Source organism: Notechis scutatus, chromosome 5 (assembly GCF_049901735.1).
Source record: "Notechis scutatus isolate UNSWTSFEM ecotype Mainland chromosome 5, rNotScu1.2, whole genome shotgun sequence".
NCBI lineage: Eukaryota > Metazoa > Chordata > Lepidosauria > Squamata > Elapidae > Notechis > Notechis scutatus.
In genome coordinates, this window is record NC_142013.1 from 24,285,078 (window position 1) to 24,305,778 (window position 20,701).

The 20,701-nt window shown below is 36.8% G+C and overlaps 1 protein-coding gene across 4 annotated transcripts in view; it reads left to right on the plus strand.

Moving 5' to 3' along the window:
• The window catches only part of LOC148130410 (protein furry homolog), a 48,607-nt gene extending 29,477 nt beyond the window's left edge, over positions 1 to 19,130 (plus strand). For 3 of the 4 annotated variants that reach the window (XM_087966351.1, XM_087966354.1, XM_087966353.1), the window contains exons 2-3: positions 6,209 to 6,408; positions 19,056 to 19,130. In XM_087966351.1, the coding sequence (XP_087822477.1) occupies positions 6,209 to 6,408; positions 19,056 to 19,103 (248 nt within the window). In that variant the 3' untranslated portion in view covers positions 19,104 to 19,130. Of the gene's footprint in view, positions 1 to 3,619; positions 3,836 to 6,208; positions 6,409 to 19,055 lie in introns of those variants that run through there. The other variant, XM_087966352.1, reaches the window with a different exon arrangement.
• Positions 19,131 to 20,701: the final 1,571 nt, after the last annotated feature.

Genomic DNA, 20,701 nt, shown 5'->3' on the forward strand with positions numbered 1-20,701 from the left:
TCATAACTTTGAATGGTTACTAAACAGCACCATGGATATGTGACATCTAACTATACTCGTGTAGACTTTCACGGTTGGTATCAATAAAGTAGCAATGAGCTTCTGGGCTGAATGTCCATGGTCTGGTTTTATAGTGGCCTGATATTTCACTGGCAATTCAAAGGCAGAGTGAGTAGCTTTATTGGGTTGGGCTGTTGTTTTGAACCTGGCAAGCTGATCTCTCAAAAGTCTGTGTGGCAGGAATACAAGAAAATAGACTAATCACAAATCTACCCATAAAGAACTAATCAACAGCTTGATTCAAGGACTGGTCAATTAGAAATTGATTCTCTTGGGATTTCTCCAAAATGAACGATTGGAAATTTTAGATGAGGAACCATTTAGGAACCAGCCTCAAAGATCTTAACTACATGAGGACCAGTGGTGGGATTCATTTTTTTTTACTACCAGTTCTGTGGGCGTGGCTTGGTGGGCATGGCAGGGGAAGGATACTGTAAAATCTCCAGTCAGACGTGGTATTTATTGGTTCTCCGAACCACTCAAAATTTCTGCTACCGGTTCTCTAGAACTGGTTAGAACCTGCTGAATACCACCTCTGGTAAGGACCAATATAGTTAATGAAAATAAAATTTTCTTTTAAATATAATGAGATAGAAGTTCAACCATCTTTCCAAAGCAATAACAATTGAAAAACTCTCTGTATTTCTCTCTCTGAGGCCTTTTGTTTCGTGACATGAAATGTATTTGCATTATTAGTTAAACCTTTCTGTATATATGGTTGCATCATCTATTAAAAATAGAGGAAGGTTCTTATCGGATATTGGTTGGCAGTATTCCATTCATACCAGCTGTTTCATAAGATTTGCATTTGGTACTTTTGAATTATATTTAGCCACTATAAATTAATATTAAATAAGTGTAAAAGGTGGTGTAAGTTTCATTTTTCCATATAAATCCATATATTTTTTCAGGATTGCTAATGATTCTTGAGATTCTCCCAAAAGTTTGCACATTTGATGTAGTGTCTCTTATTAAGTATATCTTGGTGAGATTTGCTATGTGCATATATTCCACATGTTTTCAGAAAATGGTTTTAGGCAATTGATGAGACTTTGTATTTAGTTTCTTTAGGTTGATTGTATTCTCATAAATGTATTAATACAGCATAAAACCAAGTCTTGCTGGTTTCCAACTTCAGCACATTTATTTATGTTTTGAAATATAGCCAGATCTTGTGTATTACTTTTCACTAATTAAAATTCATAATAGTAGTTCTGATGATATGATAGCTATTAGTGAGTCAGGTGATATAATAGTGCTTTTTACAGCTGTTTTTTAACAAAAGAATTCTATAGTGTAAATTAAATAATTCGGGGAGCCCCCTCCCAAAAAAGTACAGCTTTTCTGGTTTCTCATTCAGTCCACAGGCAATTTAAGGAAGCTATTCCATCCACCCCACCACCCCAGTGCAACTGAGTTTGCTCTACAGGGGAAAAGGTTAAATGGAAATAACAAGTTTCCCACCCCCCTCAAGGGTTTAAAGTTGCTTCTATTGTGAGTGTTATTTTAAAGGGTAATGATTGTGCAGAAGTATTTTTGAAAAGAAGGTTTGTGCTCATGAGAGGAGAGGTTCATTCTCTATCCCATGTTCTGACCACTTTTTAGAAAATTGCTTCTGAATATATAGAAGCTTTAAACGCCTCGCTGCAATGTTTGCAGAGGAGCATGTGTTTATATGTACCTCTGCTTGAGGGATAAAAGGAAAGAAAGGGAGGAGTGGAATTATATTATGTCCACTACTGGTGTGACCGTCCTCGTATGATTGTTTGAAGTTGGTTGGCTTGATATTGGCTCTCCATCCTTTCTTGCTTGAAGTTGAAGTCATGAATGAAAAGAAGAAAGTGAATATTACTGTTTCAAAACTGATTGCACAAAAGGTTGCAGAAACAATTCATCCTGCTACAATTATTCAATAAATTCTGCAGCACCTTTTACAAGTAGAAAAACTGTCTTTGACATTTATCTTATAGCACTATCACACATCATATAAACTCCTAAAGTGACTAGAAATTAGCTACAGTATTAATTAATTGGTTTTATTCCATATCCATGTACTTTGGCGTAGTCATTGCACTTTTAATATCTCTATTCTATCTCTATAGAATATTCTTTATTCTATATTTCTCTATATCTATATTATAGATAGATCTATATCTACCTATATTCTTGATCTACCTATATTCTACATTCCTAGACATTGTGCTCTTGATGATCTATATATCTACATGCTTGAATTATCTATATCTATTTATATTCCAATTTTCTTTCTGTAAAGAAAGTTGAGAGGATCTCCCTAAACCCTTTGGATTTATGCTTGATTTTATGACAAGAAATGTATATTTCTTGAAATATTTTTTAAAAATCATCAGAAGCAGAATTCAGTGGGCTGAAGTCTTCCCCTCTTTTCTGTCTGGTTCCACCCTTTGGGGGCAGGGGTTTTGAACTGTTAGTTAGCTGTTGTTAGTTTTAGCGAGTTTGGCAAGTTTGTTTGGAATTTGTGATCTCTCCTAAGATAGCAAGATACATTGTTGGAAAGATACAACTCTATGAATTGAAGAAGAGAGGTTATAGGCAGTCTTGCGCTATTCTTGGCAGCTACTCAGATGTGAGCCATCTTGCATTTTTCATTTTAATTAGTCCTTGAAAAGATAAATGTTTCCCTTTGACATAATGTAATGATTATTGTTATTTTTATTATAAATTCAAACTTAAATGTAGTTGTTTCAAACTACATTCAAACTTAAATGTAGTTGTTGGAGACTTAAATGTAGTTGTTGGAGATTTCACTTTTTTCTTTGGAATAACTTTCTTTTCATTATAGTTAATATAATTTCCATAGAATTCATTTTATGCTGCTATTTTTAACTTGTTAAATTGTGTATGTTTGGATTTTCTAGTCAGTCCTGACTTGGTAAATGCCTGGAAATGTTCATGTAGTTCTTGGTGGGTTAAAAAACAGTTTGTAAGTCATCTTAGAACAACATTTGCTGTGAATGGTAGCATATTGAATTCTATTCAGTATTTCATACTAGTTTAATATTCTAATCCTGTTCGGGAATAAGCATGGAGGGTTTATCCTCAACAAATGTGCAAATTTTAGTCACAGTATAAACTGTAACTTTCTTTGAGGATGTGCAATTTCACACTTCTTTTGACACTGTTAAAAGGACACCCTCTGTGTTGTGTCTAAAGGAATTCATATTGTTTCTATGTGCGATTTAGGACCTTTGGTTACAAAGCAAGTGTTTTTATCATTTATTCTGTGTTATCTCAGTGTTACCTAACTTTTCTGGGGAGAATTGCTACCTTCACTGTGCTCTGTATGATAATATATGTTGTTGGTATGCAAGAGTTGTTTACGCAGGCTATACAAGCAGGTCTCATGTGCTTGGAGTGCATGAAGTAGTTTTGCTAATCTGTCAGTATAGTATGTGCTTGTGGATAAATATAGACTGGCTGCTACTCTGCAAGTTGTAGATCATCATCATACACTGAGGCTAAAAATTACCTCTTTGGTTATGGAAAATGTGTTCTGATCAGGAAGCTACAGGTTGTCTTCATTAACACCCCAAAGTTCTAGCTTTGAATCTGAAGTTAATAAAAACTTCTGTAACAAAATGACCAAGCCAGGGACATGAAGCAAGTCATTTTTTTTCTCAGCTATAGAAACAAATACATTTTATGATCGGGAAATTTTTTGATATTGTCATCCTCATGGAGATTTCACTGGCCTGCTGGCGGCGATCCAGTGTGATCAGCTTAATAAAAGGACTTGGTAGGTAAAAAAGAAAGACAAAAAGCCTTTCCATAAGTTTGAATTTTAAATTGATTTGTTAGAGTTTTCTGTATTTAAAAGCCAAATATATTTAGTTTTATAGATATAGATGTGGGCAGATAACAAAAATACTGCCTGCTTTTGATAAACTTAATGAGGTTTGGGTTTTGTCTGATATATCTTTCTTCATTAGTTTTGCTTTATAATCAAAGGAATATCTTTGGTTATATTGTGTATTTGAAAAGCTGTGGAAAGGACATCATTTTTTATCTTGAATTCTTCTAATGCATGTGTCATGTGTATACTGTACAACTATCCTATCTGCCGCATTTAATTATCATAAAGAATACAGCACAATAATACAGGAAGAAAATTTAGTAATAAAGGGTTGAGAATGGAGAAGGATTATCAGCCAGGAAATCTACTTATTTAGATATTTATTTTTAGCCAGGGGAAAAATAGCTAATTGATGCATAACCACAGGAATAGGATAGTTATGTTTCATTTTTCTTAATCTTATATTTTATAACTTATTTTAATTATAAAATTAGAATGGTAAGTTAATGGTAATTAAATTGTAACTGTAGTTTAAGTAAAGTAAAAGTATGTGATGTACCAATACTTGTTGCCATTGTGGTGTTCCTTGAGTGGAAAAACAGTTGAGATTAAGAACTTTTCTTGAATACAATAAAGTTAAATGATGAGGAGTAATCCACAGACTAAAAATCTACAAATCATACATGTGTTTTATTATTTCTCAGAGAACGTTCAGCAAAAAATTGATTGTTTTGATCACTTGGAACTTGTCTGTAGTATTTAAGATTTTTGACATGGGGAGATTAAAACAAGACTATAAATTCACAGGTCTAACAATATAGGATCAAAAAAAATGAATTTCTAATTCAATTTTGTTTACATTTAACCTTAAACTGCCCTCCCATTGATCATGGATACTGTCTTACTTTCAAGAGTAACGGTTGTTGATAATGTTGTTATATCTGACTCACTTGTCACATAAAGTATATAAGAAGAAGATGCTATGTTAGAATAGTCTGCACTGCCCAGACATTTTCATATTTAAAGCAATATTTAGAATATTTATGATCTATATCCAGTAAATGATGGCTTATTATGCTGATCTCAAGTGAGTGAAGAAATAAACCAGGAAAACTATATGTATTTGGAATAATGTTAGTTAAAAAAATAGGAAGGGTTATAGAAAAGTCTCTTATACGATAAAGCTTGAATTGTATGCTGTAATGTTTGGTATGGAAAAATAAAATTACTTTTTTTTGTTATGTAAACAACAGAAAAGTGACCAAAAATTAATTTGTGTTGTGTCCTCTTACATTAGCTTGATTTATTCCAAATAGAAAACATTGAGAATTAAGTCAATCTGCTTCTGATTTATACTGACTACTATACAAAATGAGAGTTCAATGTACTAACTATATTTCAATTCTGGGGATTATTATGAAAAATAAGAAATATTGCCTGTTTAGACTGCATCCCAGAGGGAGTGGAGCATCCAACTTTAAATGCAACTTTCAGATATGAAGAGTAGTCATCTGATTTATTTATCAGTATTTAATATTCCCATCAGTATTCATCATTTTAGGCAAACATTCAGTCTGGCACAATATTTTATTTTGCCTTTTAAAATCCTGATTTTCTGGGTTCATAGAGTTAATATGATTTCTTCTTTTTTGATCATTCTGCACTGTTACATTCCTATTTGTTGTAACTAGAGTTATTTCCTGACATACCTTATGCATTTTTGGAAGCAGCTCCCCCTGAATTATAAGGAGCTCATTACAACCACTAATTAAGAAAGATTTTTATAAAACCTTTTCCAAAGATGTAACTGCATATAACCTTAATGACACCATTATATCATGGCATCATTATTTCTTAATGAAATACTAGGAGAGCACAATAGAAGAGAGCCTGTTGTTCAGAAAAGATTGTCCAGGGAAATCTACCTCTCCTTGTCTGGGATTCTCCCTGCAATATAATTAGCTTATTTTGGTGTATTTGTGTGATGTGTGAGTATTATGCTCTTGTGGTTATACACACAGACACACAGAAAAGGAACTGGCTATGATACTTTATTTGAATAAGACAGATTCAGACTCTCTGGGTGCTCTTATCTTCTTTGTGTTCTGCATTTTAGAAGATCGTGCCACTGCCTAATGTTTAATTTTAACAGCTCTGTAATGTCTTTACATATTCACATTAAAATAATATTAGGCTTTAATCCATTCAACATCTTTGCAAGCTGCTTCATAAGATTATATAGTCTATATTGGAATAAAATCATTTTGTAATCTGAATTATGTCTTATTAAGTATTTATTGCATTTTTAATTTTCAGCATCTCCAGTGGGTAACGGATACATTAAACCACCCGTCCCTTCTGTTTCTGGCACACAAAAGGAAAAGGGACCTCCAACCATGCTACCTATCAATGTTGATCCAGATAGTAAGCCTGGAGAATATGTCTTGAAAAGCTTATTTGTTAACTTTACCACCCTGGCTGAACGCAAGATCCGCATCATCATGGCAGAACCTCTGGTAAGTCAAAGAAAAATCAACATTTCAGTGTAGAATGAACTAAAACTAATTTGTAATCGATTTTCTAGAATCTCTTGAACCAATGGAATATGACTGTTTTACCCTGTGGGGGGATTAAAAACCTGTAAAATAGCAACTCCACTAAGATCAGAAATATGTATGGAATGTCCTTGGAAAATGTATTGCCTTGGTGGATAAGGGGAATATAACTCGAATATTTTGACAAAAATGATTAACAAGATTTAATAACCCAGGCATTTGGGTCATTGCATCAGACTGGGTTCAGGATTATTCTTTTGAATGCCAAGTTTGCCTGTAATATATTTATTAGTCAGTTGTGGATAACAGGACAAACCTGACATGTATTACCAAGAGCTGGCTTGACAAAGAGGAAAAGAGGTGTATGCCTTTCACTGAAATATCTTTGACCAGGTTTCATATGCTCTGTCAGCTCTTGGGGGAAGGGGAGAGAAGTGACAATAATATATTGGCGCACTGTGGGTGTTACAAGAAACATTGATTCACTAATTTGACTGATATTTGTGCGATTAGCTTTTGGGTGAAGTAGAGGGTATTGCTCTTTTACCATTCTTTTACCATCAAACCTCTTGATGTCATTACTATACTGGATATTGATTCACCCAGACTTAGAGAAATTTCTGCTTCCTCTTTCTAGGTTCAAAAATAGTTCAGGAATTTCTGGCTGCCATGATAAATATGGGCTTGGACATCACTAGCCTGATTTATATACAGTATCTGGCTTTTATCTTGGAGCACATAAAATGTTACTTGGTTCTTATGGACTTTTCCATAAATCCCTTGTTGTAGACAGACCGCTTTCTTATAGTGATGGATCTAACTGAAGCCAGCAATGTCTGTAATGTTACAGTGGCTCTTAATGGTCCATAGGTTTCCAGATGACACTGTTTTCCCAGTTATCTTGTGGACAACACTGTCAAATGCCTTGTTAAACAACCAGGGCTGCTTTTATTGAATGACCTCTCCCTGACTGCTGATCCTGTGGAAATTATTGATTCTTTGAGGAGCTTCAGGAAATAAAATATGTGAAATAACATTGGTAGAAAACAAAAAGTAAGAGTGACCAAGTTCAGGTATGAGATTTAATTCAAGCCTATTCCATGGCAATAAGGTAGTAAAGCAGAATTATATTTTCCAAAGAATGTCTATTTTATGACTGTGCTTGTGAGATACTTTTAAAATAACATTTAGAAAATAATGGAAGAATCCATGCCGTATTCATCCTCCTGAAAAAAAATCAATGAGTTTTGGTCAGCGTTTTCATGACATAGTTCACACAACTTTTTCATTGTGTCATTGTGTCTCTTTGACTGTATGAAGTAACTGTATAGACTATCAACCTTATCTATTAATCTATTAGAGAGAAATGAATAATTTTGTAATAATTTGGGGGCAACCTATCTGATATAGTACAGGCTGTAACCTGATTGTGAGCCTTTAGGCACTTTTCATATACTATATTCTGTGTGAAAGGAGACTGTTTTACTGATGACCTTATGCCTATAGGGAGCAAAATACTTCTCATTCCTGAAGACTTTAAAATGTATTTCTTTCTCAAGGCTCCTCAACTACTAATAAACCTGCATTTTTCCACAGAGATTAGAGTCAAAATGAAAAATGGAGAATATTTTAGAACCATACAAGAATTGGTCCATCACTATAGTTAATTCAACTTTTATATATTTGAATTAGCCCCACGTCATTAGAACAAGATGAGTAGCTTGTTTGGCCTTTACAAATCATACTGTTCTCTAACAGATGCATTGAATGAAAACCAGTGAAATGTTAAATTTCTATTTATTTCAAATGAAAAGAATAAAATATACTTATCATTAAATATTTGATTTTGAGAGAAATAATGAGATTAGGACTTGGATTGTTGGTCAGAGTGAAAGGAAAAATATTCTTTAGAAGTACTTGATAATAACATTAAAATGAAGGTATATGTGTGTGAGAGTAATATTTATTAAGTTCTTCCTTGAATGAACCTCAATTCTTTGTGAGCAGATTTACAAATCCATGTAATTTTCTTTGCGATAGTACAAAACTATTTTGTCCATTGCTTTTATTTAAGATGATTTTTTCAGTTTTCAATCAGATCTATTGGTCTAGATCTCCTGATGGCATAGAATTTGCTGCAGGGAGCAGGGTGTTAGACTAGAAGACCTCCAAGGACCCCATCAACTCTGTCATTCTATTCTGTTATCCTTCCAAACACTAAGCAGCCTGACTTTTTGAGATAGGCTCAAGATCCAGAGGGAGCTTGACATACTAGAACACTGGGCCGTATCTAACAAAATGAAATTCAGTGTAGAGAAAAGTAAAGTCCTACACTTAGGCAAGAAAAACCAAAAGTACACACATAGACTGGGTGAAACCAGGCTCAATAGCAGTAACTGTGAGAGGGATCTTGGAATCTTAGTGGACAACCAGCTAAATATGAGCCAGCAGTGTGCAGCAGCAGCCAAAAAAGCTAATGCAATCCTAAATTGTATTAACAGAGGGATACAATCGAGATCAAGTGAGGTACTAATACCACTCTATAAAGCCTTAGTAAGACCACACCTAGAGTACTGCATCCAGTTTTGGTCACCACATTACAAAAAAGATGTTGAGACTCTAGAAAGAGTACAGAGAAGAGCAACCAGGATGATTAGGGGACTGGAGACTAAAACATATGAAGAACGGTTACAGGAACTGGGCATGGCTAGTCTAGTGTAGAGAAGGACCAGGGGAGACATGATAGCGGTCTTCCAATATTTGAGGGGCTGCCACAGAGAGGAAAGGGTCAAGCTAAAGCACCTGAAGGCCAGACAAGGAATAATGGGTGGAAACTGAACAAGGAGAGATTTAACTTGGAAATAAGGAGAAACTTTCTGACAGTGAGAACAATCAACCAATGGAACAGCTTACCCTTGGAAGTTGTGGGAGTGCCATCACTTGAGCCTTTCAAGAAGAGATTGGACTGCCACTTGTCAGAAATGGTGTAGGGTCTCCCACTTGGGTGGGGGGGTTGGGCTAAATGACCTACAAGGTCCCTTCCAACTCTGATTATCTGTTATTTGTTAATCAGAGCGAACTAGCTGAGACAGAAATACCTAGATTTTTCTACTTAATGTCCGATTCTTTATAAGTTGTCTTATAAAATATTTATTCAGGATGCCATGTTCCATGAACTGTCAGAGGTGCATCACTGCAAGCATTGAGAAGGGAAAGTTAATTCCTTGAGCACCTTTATTTCAACCAAGAAATACAGTAATGCATGCAGGGTTGAAAACTAAAATAGTAGCACTTAGCACTCAGATTTATATACTGGTTTATAATGCTTTACAGCACTCTGTAACTGTAAGCAGTTTACAGATTGCCTCCAACAATTTGGATCCTCATTTTACCAACCTCAGAAGGATGGAAGGCTGAGTCAGCCTTGAGCCAGTCAGGATCAAACACCTGGCAGTGAGCAGAATTAGCCAGCAATACTGCATTCTAACCACTGTGTCACCATAGTTCTTGTTATATTCTGTTGCAGGAAGGACTCTATTTTGCACCATTTCTGTTCATTTGTAGAGGACTTAGCATTTGTTCAGATGACATACAGAGCCATACTTTAAGTGGGCATAGTTTAGTTTGCAGATTACATTTAAGGCTCTCTACCATAACCACAGTCTTGAATATGTACTTAGTTCAAATGTCCACAAAACCTCACCACAGAATATACCTTTTCTTATTAAACTAAGTCAAGATGCAGGGCTCTTTAGGTGCTGCCTAAGCCACAGTGGCTCAACTATTGCTGCCTTCTTAGCGCAAGCATATATTTTCCTGGAACCACAGAGCTACAATGCAAGCTGAGGAAAAGACACAGCTTCTTTATCAGTCTGTTGACAGATGCCGTGAGTATGCATGCCTGTGCAGATCCAAAGTACTTTTCCCGCTTCAGTTTATTCTGCATACTTCTAAGGAAGACTCTAAAAACAGCTTCAGGTTTAGAACTTTTCCATGACAGAATATCACTTTCAGAAAGGTTGTCTACCTTGTGGTTAATTTGTTTATGTACTCAAAGCCTGATGTCTGCAGATCAAAATTTCAGATAGGTACAAATGGAAGAAAGCAATCCTTCATATAACTAGATCCCATGCTGTAGTAAGATGTTGAAGGGGATTTGGGTTTGGAAATGCATTGGGAAGTGGTACAGAAATTAAAACACAGCCCGTCCCAGTTTAATAATCTTGCTGCTCTAATATCAACTAATTGCGGTTTCCATTTTTCCACCCTGTAATACTTTAAATGGGAGATTATTAGACTTTGTAATCACATCTCAAATGCCAGAAGCATATCAGAAAAGGATATCATTGCTTTGTGTCTCCCCTTTCATATCAGATAGATCTTTAATACTTTTATTGACAATTGCTGGTGAGGATATGTTTGGGTGTATACATCAGAATTCAAGTAAAACTCAATTTGGTGTTTTAAAGATATTTTCAGGAATGTCTTCTTGTACTGTTTATTTTTTCCATAAATGTAGAAAATCAAGTTTTGTACTGAGAACAAGTCCACTTTCAAAACATATTAAAGCAGTAGTTAAATTGTTAATAAGTCTATCAGTGTGTTGATGTCTTTTGAGCTCCTCTCATGCCTTATTCATTATATCAATTGAAGATGAGGTCTGATGTCCATAAAACATCTCATTCATTAAGTTGAAAGTTTTACATGAATTGTTACCTAATTCATTTCTTACGTATGACTTCTATATATTATTTATTTTTATTATTATTAGCAAATTTCTGTGGCCAAAAATGTTCCTGCATCTTGCTTTGTCTGATATTTCCAAATTAGAATACTTATCTAAATTTTGGGTATTTCCTTCCTTTATATTATTTTTTATTAAGCATGTCACAGAAAATATGCAAACAATAACAATTTTAAAAGACAAAGAAAATACTGAAGTAATGGATAAATAAATAAATGAAGAATCCAAAGTGTCTAGGAAGTCATAATTTTTCAATATATCATTAATCAATTATGAACAAATGAATATAATATATAGGAAAACTAAAAATTATAAGCAAGGATACATATCAAGAACCATGATCAACACAGTATGAATCACCAAGGCAAAACTGGAAATTTATTCTGATTTAAATGTCCCATGAAATTAATATGTGAACTCTAAACATTGAAAACCCAAACCTTGGTTGAGTCACAAATAAGTTGGAATAAAATTCTGTTTCTGTTGTAGTAAGGTACAGAGTTATTTTGGACACTGAAATGTACTCCCACAATTTGGTTAATCATTTTTCCGAAGAGACAGTCAGATGACCTTTTCAATAAGAAGCACACAATATCCTTGCAGCAGTAAACAAAAGTAATTCAGTTTACTTAGAGAGAAGATACAGCTTAATAAAATGCAATAAAATCTTGCAGGTTGAAATGGAAATTTGACTTTTAAAATATATTTCATTCTAGTATGAATCATTTTCCAAATATGAAAAAAAATATCTGACCTATTCATTACAGTTGGAACAATTTTTAGAAAATGAATTATCAACTTTAGCAATCAAAACTGCAATGATAATACCAATGGTAAAATATCTTACACCCATTTTCTGTGAACATAATATTTGGAATAAATTTAAATTCCTATTGTTATATCTTCATTACTTGCATTCAAATTCTGTATCTATTTAATAATGGAATCGTTGTGGGTTCAGATACATATAATGATGTAAAGAAATTAAAGATCAACATTCAGTTGAAATTAGAACTGTTCTTGCTGGGAATAAAAGCGGTCAGCTTAAAAAGATGACAACCCTATTCCCCGTTCTGGCATGTCTATAAGGGCCCCCCTCCCTCCAGGAAGGAAGAGACGTCTGAACACCTGTCTAGGAATTTCCTTCTGTTCTCATAGTAGATTTTTTTTTCTTGTGGCAGAAGCAGCTTTTAACCAAAAAGGTGTGATATGTCCATGCAGCTGATCAATTACATTTTGCTATGATTAATTTGAATTATACTATGTTGCATAAATATTTAATTTGGTTATTTTTATTTGCATTTTTATTTATATTATATGTATTGATATATGTGTGAAGGAACAGATGACTTCTATCTTGTTCATAAATTTTGTGGAAATTAATTATTCTCTGGGTAACTCTGGATCAATTGCTTCCTGCATACATATCAGTGGATGCTTTGCAAACCTTTGTTAATAGACCATCATCCAGATTGTTCAGACCAGAGTCCCGGTAATCATCTCTCTTTTCTGCAACATTTCCATAGATAATATTAATGTTTCCTTGTCCTGGTCCTTTTCTTTGGACTGGAAGGATAAATCAGAATACCATGTTGTTGTTAACTCAATAAGAATATCAGGTTGAACTCTTAGAGAAGGAGTAGAATATAGATCTAAGGAAAACAATAGCCCCATGCTGAGATTGATGTAGTTTCACCGTATCTTGAGGTTCTCAGCTTATCAATGAGTTCATAGCAATCAGTTGGTAAAGAATTGGAAAAGAATGTGATTGTCCTCATGTTTTGATTATAAACCGTATGTATGTATGGATGGATGCATGGATGTGTACATATACATACACACACACAGTTATAAATGACTTTAGTGATTGTTAACTGCACTTCATCCTGTTCCAAACCTAAGAAGAATATCGTCAATAGTTAATTTTATATATGCATATAAATATAAACAGTAATGATCAAGCCAGTGCTTACATTAAGCCGTAATACAGGTAGTCCTTGACTTACAACAGTTCATTTACTGATCATTAGTTACAACAGCAAAGTTACAACAGCACTGAAAAAAGTGACATGACTATTTTTCACACTTAGGACCATCGCAGCATTCCCATGGTCACTTGATCAAAATTCAGGCGCCTGGCAATTGGTTTCATATTTATGATGGTTGCAGTGTCCTGGGATCATTTGATCATTTTTTGCGACCTTCTGACAAGCAGTCAATGGGGGATCCAGATTCACTTAGCAACCCTGTTACTCATTAAACAGATGCAATAATCCACTTAACAACTGTGGCAAGAAAAATCGTAAAATAGGGCAAAACCACGTTAAATGTTTCACTTAGCAACATAAAGTTTGGGCTCAATTATGGTCATAACTCAAGGACTACTTGTACTCAATTCTACAACCTAAAAAGATAATTGAAAGAATATTTGTGAACCAAGGAGTTCACACTTTCATATGAAATTTACAATTGAGTTTAAGAAACATGACCAGGGGTGGGATTCTACCAGTTCAGCCCAGTTCTATAGAACCGGTTGTTACAGTTCCCAGTAGTTTGGAGAACTGGTAAATCGGACCTCTGGCTGGCCCCGCCCCTCTCTGCCCGCTTCTCCGCTCCCTGCCCAGTCAGTCCGTATCGTGCAGGCACAACATTGTGTGCATGTGCAACATGCCTTGCTGCCTGCTTTTTGCTGTGACAGAGCGAAAAGCTTGCAAGTCCCTGGCCCTTCCCTTCGGGAAACAGCTCCTGTCTGCTCACAGGTAAGCCTGCAAGTCATGCTAGCCCCTCCCCCACTGTCTCTGGGCCTCCTGCGGCCATCTCCGGGGCTCCCTGAGCCTCGCCCAGCCTACCTACCTGCCCCCCATCCTGGGACTCAGCTGGCTGGCTTCCCCACCAGAGCAACCCACTCCTGCTGGTGGCACTGGCTGGGGCCTGCCTACCTGCCCCCCATTCCTGGGCTCGGCTGGCTGATGAAGCCGCCACAAGGTGCTCTCCCAGCTCTCCCTACCACGTGGTGGCGTCCCGTAAAAATGCCATTGCTGCACCTCCGCCACCTCTGCAGCTTCTGCCTGCTTCTGGGCCAAAACGAAAGGAAGCGGGTGGAGGTGGCTGCCTCCCATAAGAAGCGCCATTGCTGCAGCACCTCCGCCGCCTCTACTGCTTCTGCCCACTTCCTTTTGTTTTGCTGCTGCCACTGCCACCCCAACCACCTCTGCCACTTCTATTGGGAGCAAAACGAAAGGAAGCAGGGGGAGGCAGCCAAGTCCGCCACCTCCGCCCGCTTCTTTTCATTTTGCTGCCACTGCTGCCACCACCCACAGAGGTACTGTACTTTGGGAGGGCTTGGGGGGGTGCTTCATGGCCCCGCTACCACCGCAGGCCTCTCCCCCTTCTTCCTTTTCCCACCACCCGCTATCTGGAGCTCGCAGGATCATTTGGTTCGTCCCAGACCAGGTGTATGTGTGTGTGAGTGTGTGTGTGTGTGAGAGAGAGAGAGAGAAAGAAAGAAAGAAAGAAAGAAAGAAAGAAAGAAAGAAAGAAAGAAAGAAAGAAAGAAAGAAAGAAGGGAGATAAAGAAAGAAAGAACAAGAAAGCATCTTGCCTATCACACTCTTGAGCAAAGCATGTGAGCCATTTCCTCCTTTCAGTGGTCCATGAAAGTACATCTATAGCAGGGATCCCCAACCTTTTCGACGCCGCGGCCCGGTTCCGGCGTCAGCTGGGCGCCGCGGCCCGGTTCCGGCGTCAGCTGGCGCCGCCATCTTTTTGACGAAAAATCACTTCGGTGACGTCACGAGTGATTTTCGTCAAAATAGCGGCGCCAGCGCTCTGGTGAGCTTTTTCGGTAGAAATGGCTTTCTACCCGGAAAAGCTCACCGAACGCTGGCGCCGCCATCTTTTTGACGAAAAATTGCTTTTTTACCAAAAAGATGGCGGCGCCCAGCAACCAGCGGCCCGGTAAGGCTTGTTCCGCGGCCCGGTACCGGTCCGCGGACCGGCGGTTGGGGACCCCTGATCTATAGTACATAGATATTAAAGTAAAAAGAAAAAGAAAAACAACATTTTTACAGAACTGTAGTTAAGCTGAGACTGGGTGTCACAAGGAATGGCTGGGAGGGGAGGGGCCAGGCAAGGCACCCCTTGACATGAGTGACATTGAGTTGGTCACACCCACCCAGTCACATGACCACCAAGCCACACCAGCCAGTCATGTGACCATCAAGCCATGCCCAACCAGCAAGCCACATTCACCCAGTCACATGACCACCAAGCCACAGCCACAAATTAAGCCATTCCCACAGAACCGGTTGTTAAGAAATTTGAATCCCACCCCTGAATGTGGTGCTATCTTTTGGAGATGCCATAACTCTTTTCTATTACTTCACAAACTGTAATTATTATGACTTTTAAAAGTCATTATGATGAAGAGAAATAATTGTAACTTTTCAGTCTTAATTCTTTTAAAATATCTTTTGTGCAATATCTAGATTACCTCTTGTTTTTAAATGTGTTGTATATTATTCTAATGAAAGATCAGGATATTAAAATTTGGCTTTAATGACATTGTTTATTAAACTAGGAATATGTTTATTTGGTGTTCTTTGGTTCTTATATAACAACTGCTTCAGTCCAAAATATAGTGAATCATTGAAAATGAATAAACCCCTTTTGTACTAAATTTAGTGGCTGTAGATTTTGGCTCTGTATTTAACCTACCAATATGAAAGATAGTGAATAAATTGCAATAGACACATTTGGGTGGAGTGAAGAATGTTTTTCCCTTTTTGCAAATACTGTAAATAGCCAAATAGAGACTTGAGAAATCTCTGTGCAGCAATTTCTTAGAAGAGATTAATTTCCATAAAAAAATAGTTTTGCTAAAATGGGAAGACAGAGAATCAATGACTATATTTAGGGAGAAAAGCATATAAAAGAAACGTTGGATCCCGAAGTAATTAAACCCAATATACCTATGAGTAATATTTATTTTATGTTTTCTTCTCATGACTGCTGCTGCCAAATATTATCTTTGTATCTATACCAGACTACTTGCATAACCCATCTTTGATTCTCTACCATCTTTTCTTCTTGTCCTTGTGCAACCAGCATGATCATCTATCAGCCTTCCTGGCGCAGAACCAGCCATTTCTCTGTTGTTACCCAGTGAGACCTCTGCTGTGTTCCTGGCAATTGGCATCATTTCCCTTCCCATTCATCAAATGAATCCAGAAAGCATGTGCAGGCAGGCAGATTGCTCTTCTGTCGCTGATCTTTCTCTGAGTTGAACAGAAAGGGAAATTTTCATGTTCCCAGGAAGCCATTTTCCACTATAATGACTAATTGGCACAGGGCTGCCTATTCAAGTAACTGTGGTCATGACCCACATCCTTTTTGTAAATCTTTGCGAACAACCTGTCGCTTGGCTAGTAATAGTTTATTTAGAGTAAATAGTGCTGGATAATGATTTGGATTTTTTCTTCTTAAAGTTTTGAAAGATAATATTTTTTCTTTTTTTTTTTTAAAGATTTCATTTCTAAAACATTTTTCCTTTTTTCAGGAAGGTGGAAAACTGTACAAAGATATTGTACAATAGCTTGTAATTCATTTCTGGGAATTTTATATTTGCATTTCATTATTTTAAAATCCTGCTGTTGTATTTATCTGGAACTGATTTCTAGTTTGAAGTCTTAAAGAAAATCGGGGAGCACTTTTTGTCTAGGGATGACAACAATGATTTTTCCTCTTAATCTCCCCGTTTGCGAATGTTTTGCATTTTAGGCCTCTTCAAAACCTGGAAGCTATCTTTAGTTCTGCTTCAGTAGAGCAATTGTTCCTAGTTATGCCTGTTCTGATTAGTTCTAAATAGTGCAAAGAGCCATTAGGTTATGAGAGTGCATCTATTCCTTCATGCTGACTTGTGAAGCTGCTTGGTTTTTCCTAGCTAAAACTATACCTTTTTAATCTGTTTCCATCTGTGAGCCTTTGTTCTTCATTTCCTCAGCATGGAGCAATCATGCCTTTCCATCTGCCATGTCTTGAGGCAGAACTGAGCTTTTTGTTAGTCCTGCAAAATGCCATAAAATAACTTTAATGTGAAAAAGTTGATTGTATAGAGGGCAGAACAAGAATTCAGTGACATAATTTCAAAAAAGACCAGAATTTTTTCCTGCTTCCATTCCATTTATTCCTGAAACTTTATTTTTCTTTGTTTCTGGTAGACAGTTATCAGGAAAGTGCTTTGGAAAGGCCCTAGGGATATTCTGGAAGCAATAGGGTGTGATGCCTCTGAAAGCATTTACTGGGAGATGAATGGGCCTCCATGTATAGTTTGGTTGGCCTCTGTAAGAAAAGCCTGCTAAGGTCTGGAGTCCAATCCACCAAGGAGTTGCTTATGTTTTTAAGATACAGACTGGATGTTATAGGTCCATGATGGCAAACCTATGGCATGTGTGCCACAGGTAGCACACAGAGCCATTTGTGCGGGCACGCGAGCCGCAGGAAAACTTACCTCACTGCGCATGCACACACCTGACAGCTGATTTTCGGCTGGTTTGAGGCCTTTTTCGGCCTCCCAGAGGCTTGAAAAAAGCCTCTGCAGGCCAAATAGGACCATTTTATCACTTCCGGTATTATGTGTGTAGAGGGCGTGGGGCGTGCATTGCCTTTTGGGTGCTGGCATGCCAGCGTGCACACAATTTTTGGCACAGGAGCCCAAAAAGATTAGCCACTACTGTTATAGGTAATCCCCAGCCTGGTAGAGGCATCTAACCTTAGCATTCTTAGTGATAATCATAATTTGTTTCCCTTTAATTTGTCGGTTGATTTGCTTGGAACAATATCTTTAAAAAACAAAAAAGGCCTTTTCAAGGTGACCCATTGCTTGCACATACTAACCGCATATTTGACAATTGGGCACAGTGTATTTTCACAGCTTCACTGTGAAATTCAGACTGGTAAAACCGCTAGAGTGTGAACAAGAACTAAATAATTAACAATAGGGTAAGGTGATAGGAATGAAATGACCGAGTAAAGACAACATATATTTGGAGTAGGCTTGGAAAGATATAAAGGTGAGCTAAAACAGGAAACATGCCCCAGTTAACAGGAACTCCAAAAGAACAAGGGATTTGTTAGTGCTGGGACATCAAAAGGAGGCTGTGTAAGATAAGAAAAACAGGTGAAATCTGAGAAAGCTGCTTTAAAAAGTAAAAATATTTTTGTCTGTCGCCTAATGCATTCAAGGTTATTTCCTATAATCTTACAATGGATGACTATCATTACTTAGGACATTAATGATAAAAAGGGTAATTATAATTAGTCTGACCGTCTTCTAGAATGTCTGCTAGATTTTACAGATATGTATTGTGATGCCAACAGTTTGCATGATGAACATACAAATCCAAGACTGGAACAATCAAGAAAAACAATATAAAGCAATAAATAGTTTTTCCCTTCTCTAGATTTTCATTTTGTTGTAAAATATTCAGAGCAAAATACGCCTAATTAGAATATGGGGTATAAATTAATTGTATACAATATACAATTATATAATTGTATATTATATATGGGGTATAAATTAATATTTCCTTCCTCCATAATTTCTGTAAGATAAAACCCACTGACTTTTCAAACTCTGCTCTTCAATTACTCTGGCAATAGCTTATGACTATAACAGTCCTTCAAGTGATAGTAATTGGGACTGGAATTGATCACTTAATGATTGAACCTCATTGCCATTGAACAAATACCATATCATCCAAGCCATTTCCCCCCAGCCTTGAAATAAGGACCCCCTTAACTATATAACAGAAGCCAAATAACATTTTACAACAATAAATAATCTATCTCATATATTTTATTATAGGAAAAACCATTGAGCAAATCTCTGCAACATGGAGAAGATCTCAACTAATTTTGATCCAAAGTTTAAAAATTTACAGTGTGATATTATTATGTAATGAGACTAAGTGGGGGGGGGGGGGGGGGGGGGGGGGGGTTTGGGGGTGGGGGGGGGGTTTTTGGGCAAAGTTATATCTCTTTTTGCTGTCTGCACTGCAGTTCCATAATTAATACTTTATTATGGAAAACCGAGCAAATTGCAACTGGAGAAGAACAATATGATATTGTTTTTTTGGCTAAGTTAATCTTCCTTGCTGCGTTCCATTACTTTTGGGGGGCGGAGGAGTATATGTTAACTTTCCCTAACTGCTTTGAGGCTGTTGATATCTTCAATTTATTTTAGTTTTTGTTATTAAGAAAGTATATTCTGTATATATTGTAGGTTAGAAAATATAAGTGCAAGACAACCTACAATATATCATTGTACTTCCCCTCAATTGCAGAGCCAATTCATACTAGACATTAAAAGTTGGCAGCTTTTGCTGAACATACATAACCTTAAACATTCACTTTAAACCTTTCTCAAGGCTGAATAACATTCTTTTTCAGCCCATATAAATTTATCTGCAGCTTTGAAAAACTTCAAAGTGTTCTTACTGTATATTGCTTAATAATACAATCCATTTATTTCACCACATGAGATTTTTTGGTACCAATTGTAAAGCACAGTGATGACAAAGTTATGGTTTAGAGCTGTTTTGCTGCATCAGGACCTGGGCAGCTAACTTTCATAGAAGCCACTATGAATCATTCATTGGTCCAGAAGGTGCTTGAGGATAACATGAGACCATCTGCCATAAAATTGAAGCTCAACCAAAAGTAGACCTTATAACATGACAGTAACACTAAACATTCCAGCTTATCCACAAAGGGCTCTCTGAAAAAAACCCAACCCTGTGGGTTCTGGAATGGCCAAGTCAAAACTCAGATTTTAGCCCATCAAGATGGTGTGGCATGTGCTTGAATGCTCCTTAAACATTAACAGCTGAAAAAATTCTACATGGAGGATTGGGGAAAAATTCTTCTCAGCTGATGTCAGCGGGTAATAGACAGTTACAGGTAGTTCTTGACATATGACCATTCATTTAGGACCATTCAAAGTTACTGAAAAAACTGAATTATGACTAGTTCATATACTTATGACCATTGTAACATCCCTACAGTCATGTGATCTCCATCTGGGACCTTCCCAGTCAGCTTCTGATAAGCAAAGACAATGGGGAAGCCAGCAGGAAAGGTTACAAGTCATGGTCATGTGATGTCTCACTTGACAGCCAAGGTTAGCAACTGTGGCCACAAAGGTAATAAAACCAGGTGAGGTTACATTATGCCTCATTTAATGACTGCAGCACTCGATCATGAATTTCTAGACCCAATTATGGTTGTAAGTTGAGGACTATCTATATAAGACACTCCTGTTTGGGGTTGTTTCTGCCAAAGGTAGAATATCAAATATTAGAGTCAGTAACTTATACTTATTGTTTCCACAGAAGAAAATGGCATATCTCTTGATTTTTTGTTGAGTATATGGCTGCAAAGGTATAGGTTGTTTTGTTGAATTACATTACTTTTATCTTTTATATACTGTTTGAATGTAAATAAAATACCAAT